Below are 3,523 nucleotides of genomic sequence, written 5' to 3' on the forward strand. Positions count from 1 at the left end.
CCTCCGTGAGCCTGCAGGTCCTGCACCCACGCGCTGGGCCACGGAACTGCCTCACTGCAGCTTCAGTGCCTCCACATGCTCTTCAGATCAGAGAAGGGGCTCAGAGGCGGAGGAAGGAAGGCGGGTTTATGTAACTAGGTCACTCGATCATTTCAATTTCGATAGAAATTTTTTTGTGTGTTTCAGAATTATGCGTCTGTGGAATGTTTTTTGCTGCTTCTTGGAAATTCCCAAATCACTAGAATGATAATGCGGTTCTCTGAAAAGCTCCCCCTCTTCCCTAGCCCACTCGATCACCAGCTCCCCCATTTCTAGTCCTTAAAGGGGCGAAAAGCCGGAGAGCGACCGGACTGGGGCTTTTGTAGGTGACAGAACAGGGAGCCGAGGCCACCGTAGGGCAGGCCTGCGACCCTGCGGAGGCCTAACGGGCTGTGAAGGAGAAATGCGCGCTCGGGGTCCGGCTGCTGCTTCCAGCAGCTGCGCAGCCGTGGCCACTGGAGTCAGCTGACCCCTCCAGGGGCGCTGAGCGAGTGTCCGGAGCCCCGGGCACCGTCTGGCTCGTTCGGGGAACAGCCCTGTGCTGTGAGGGACGCTGGGTTACCTCCGCCACCCAAGTCCCGAATAAGCCCGAGCCAAGCTGCAAACACCCCCAAGAAAAGGCCCCCATTAGCCCTCGGCACAGAACCCCCACCACGCTGCACACGTCTGTGGTTTGTCTTATGATCGGAAGCAGCGTTGTTGGTGCTCATCAACCCTGGGTGATACCAATGAAAACGTGCTTTTCACAGCGATCATCTCATTTAACACCGACAGGCCGTTCTGGTAAAGTGTTTGCAGCTGAAAGGGGTGCCTGGATCAGACAGTGGTGCCACCATGAGACCTGGGTCTTCCCCGCCGCGCCCACGTTCACGTCGATCATCTCATTTAACACCGACAGATAGTTCTGGCAAAGTGTTTGCAGCTGAAAGGAAACGACCACATGGAGAGGTGACGTCACTTGGCAGGGGTGCCTGGATCAGACAGCGGTGCCACCATGAGACCTGGGTCTTCCCCGCCGCGCCCCCCCCCCTTCATTTGTTCCTGCAGCAAAACTTACTGAGCACCTACTGTGTGCTGGGCACCTACTGTGTGCTGGGCACTTCTCTAGGCAAAGGGGTTGCGGGAGTGAACACAATGGACAAAAGCCTTGACCCCAGGGGTTTACATTCCAGTCATGGGAGCTGGGCCACAAAAAACATAAACGAAAAGATGTACAGCATGGTAGACGGTGATAAGGGCTTTGGAGAGAAATCACGCGGGAGGTCGGGTGGGCGGTGCTGAGGCAAGTTTAGGTGGAGCCCTGAGGTGGGAGTGAGCCACGGGCACCTGGAGGAGGAACATTTCAGGTAAAGGGCGGCCTTCCCGAGGCAGATGCCTGGCGTGTTCGAGGCCAGTGCGGCTGGGGGGAGCCAGAGGGAGGGCGAGGGGGACTGAGGTCAGAGAGGTGGCAGGGCCAGGCTTGGGGGCCTTGCAGTCCCTCAGGATGGCTTTCCCTTCTCCCCAGGGCCCGTGGGGGGCCGTGGAGGGGTGAGCTGCATCCTCTGCCTTCCCTTCAAGGCGATTCCTCTGGTGGCGTGTTCAGGCGGGTCAGGAGGAGCCAGGACCCTCCTGGCAGGAGACGGTGGGTCTGTTTTGGAGCTCAAGTGGACAGAATGTGCTACCAGACTGGAGATGGGGTTTGAGAGAAAGGGAAGCACAAAAAATGACTCAGAGAGAAACATCCATGATGAGAGAGAATCACTGATGGGCTGCCTCCTGCGCGCCTCACACTGGGGATCGAGCCTGCAACCCGGGCATGTGCCCTGACCGAGAATTGAGCTGTGACCTCCTGGTTCATAGGTCGACGCTCAGCCACTGAGCCACGCCGGCTGGGCCGCCTACAGGGCTTCATATGAGAGAAAAGCCAGCCCCCAGCTCGCTGAGGTTCCAGTCCTGCCCGCGCCCATCCCCATGACGCAACCGGGAGCAGGGAGGCAGGCAGGGCGGTTGTCGGTGGTTGTCGGCGGAGAAGGCCACCTCCGGGACCGTGGCCACACAGGTCACGGCGCGAAGGGCGTGGTGAGTCCATCGGAGGAGGCGGGAGGCAGGTGGGCTGGGCGCAGACCTGGGCAGAGGGGGCCAGTGGGTGCAGGGTCTGGCCTGATTCATGGGCGAGGGGAAGGGGTTGGCCTTTACCGAACGTTCCAGCAAAACCTTTTCTCCCTTTCGTAAGCGAGACCACAGCTGGCCTCACAGAATGTGACCTCCACGGAGAGCCTGGGCCGGGACAGGACGGGCTCCCTGCTAGGACGTCCGGGGATCCCAGCGTCCTGCCCGTCCGGGCGGGTGCCACGCAGACACTCCGGGGAAGCGTGTCCACAGAAGGAACGATGACACGTGTCCCGGCTCCGAGAAAACAGCGAGAAAGCATGGAAAACGGGGACAAGACGGGTCGGGACTGCGCACCCCAGCGCCATCGTAGGACGTACCGTTTGGTAAATGTTTCCCTGAGCATTTGGGGGAGGGGGAGGTAACAGCTCGGAGCGGCACCGCCAAGCAGCCAACTCCATCCCCGTCCCTGCGGCTTCCCCGGCCTCACGGACAGACAGACGGTGAGATGTCTGAGGGTGAGACGCGATCTGCCGTTTGTGAGGGTCCGTCCCATGGACTCAACGCCCCAGCTCCTCACACATCAGCTTCTCTTTCTCTTTCGGGTGAGTCCTCCCCGCGAGTTTCCGTGGAACCAGAGCGTCGGCTGCCGTCGCCACGCTGTGCAGGTGCCCAGACCTTGTCCATCTTCCCACGGACAGTTTGTAGCATTTGAAACCGCCCCTCCCAGTCCCCACCCCCCCCCCCACCCCGGCAGCCACGTTCCTACGGTTTCTGGGGCGTTTGTGTGTGAGGAGCGTGTTTAGACCCACGTGTACGTGACGCTGTGGTGCTGGTCTGTGTGGATCCCCTCACTTCACACAGGGCCTCCGAGAACACGCGAGTGCGAATGACGGGACTTCCTTCCCGTAAATCCCTTGTGCACGCCCCTGGCGAGGGAGCCTGGGTGTGTCCACGCCCTGCGGCCTCGCGTGAATAATGCTGCTGTGAGCTTGGGAGGAGGGACCTGGCTTAGGGTTTATCTATTTCCTCCAGGTTGTCCAAGGTTCTGGTGAATAATTGTTCACAGTTGTCTCCCAGGATCCTTTGTAATTTTGTAGAATCAGTTGTAACAACTCTTTCTTTCTGATTTTATTTATTGAGTCTTCTCTCCCCCCCCCCTCTTTTTTTGTGAGTTTGGATAAAGGTTTGTTTATTTTATTTATCGTTTCAAAAAACAGCTCTTAGTCTCACTGGTCGTTTCTATTTCCTTGTTAGTTTCTATTTAACTTGCGTCTCGGCTAGTTCCTTCCCTCTGCTAACTTTGGGTCTGGTTTGTTCTGCTTTTCAAGTTCTCTGAGGTGTAAAGTGCCTTGAGGTGTAAAGCTGGGCTGTTTATTTGAGATCTTTCTCTTTT

At 58.0% G+C, this 3,523-nt stretch overlaps 1 protein-coding gene across 1 annotated transcript in view; it reads right to left on the bottom strand.

Annotated features, from left to right (window-relative positions):
* The window catches only part of LOC106726667, a 29,165-nt gene extending 26,670 nt beyond the window's left edge, over nt 1-2,495 (bottom strand). The window contains exons 1-3 of the mRNA XM_014542393.1: nt 2,485-2,495; nt 1,948-2,143; nt 881-961 (exon numbers count right to left, since the gene is read on the bottom strand). Coding sequence (XP_014397879.1) covers nt 881-961; nt 1,948-2,143; nt 2,485-2,495 — 288 coding nt within the window. The remainder of the gene's footprint in view (nt 1-880; nt 962-1,947; nt 2,144-2,484) is intronic.
* Nucleotides 2,496-3,523: the final 1,028 nt, after the last annotated feature.

The sequence above is a fragment of the Myotis brandtii genome, unplaced genomic scaffold (genome assembly GCF_000412655.1).
Source record: "Myotis brandtii unplaced genomic scaffold, ASM41265v1 scaffold1077, whole genome shotgun sequence".
In the NCBI taxonomy this organism is placed as follows: Eukaryota; Metazoa; Chordata; class Mammalia; order Chiroptera; family Vespertilionidae; genus Myotis; species Myotis brandtii.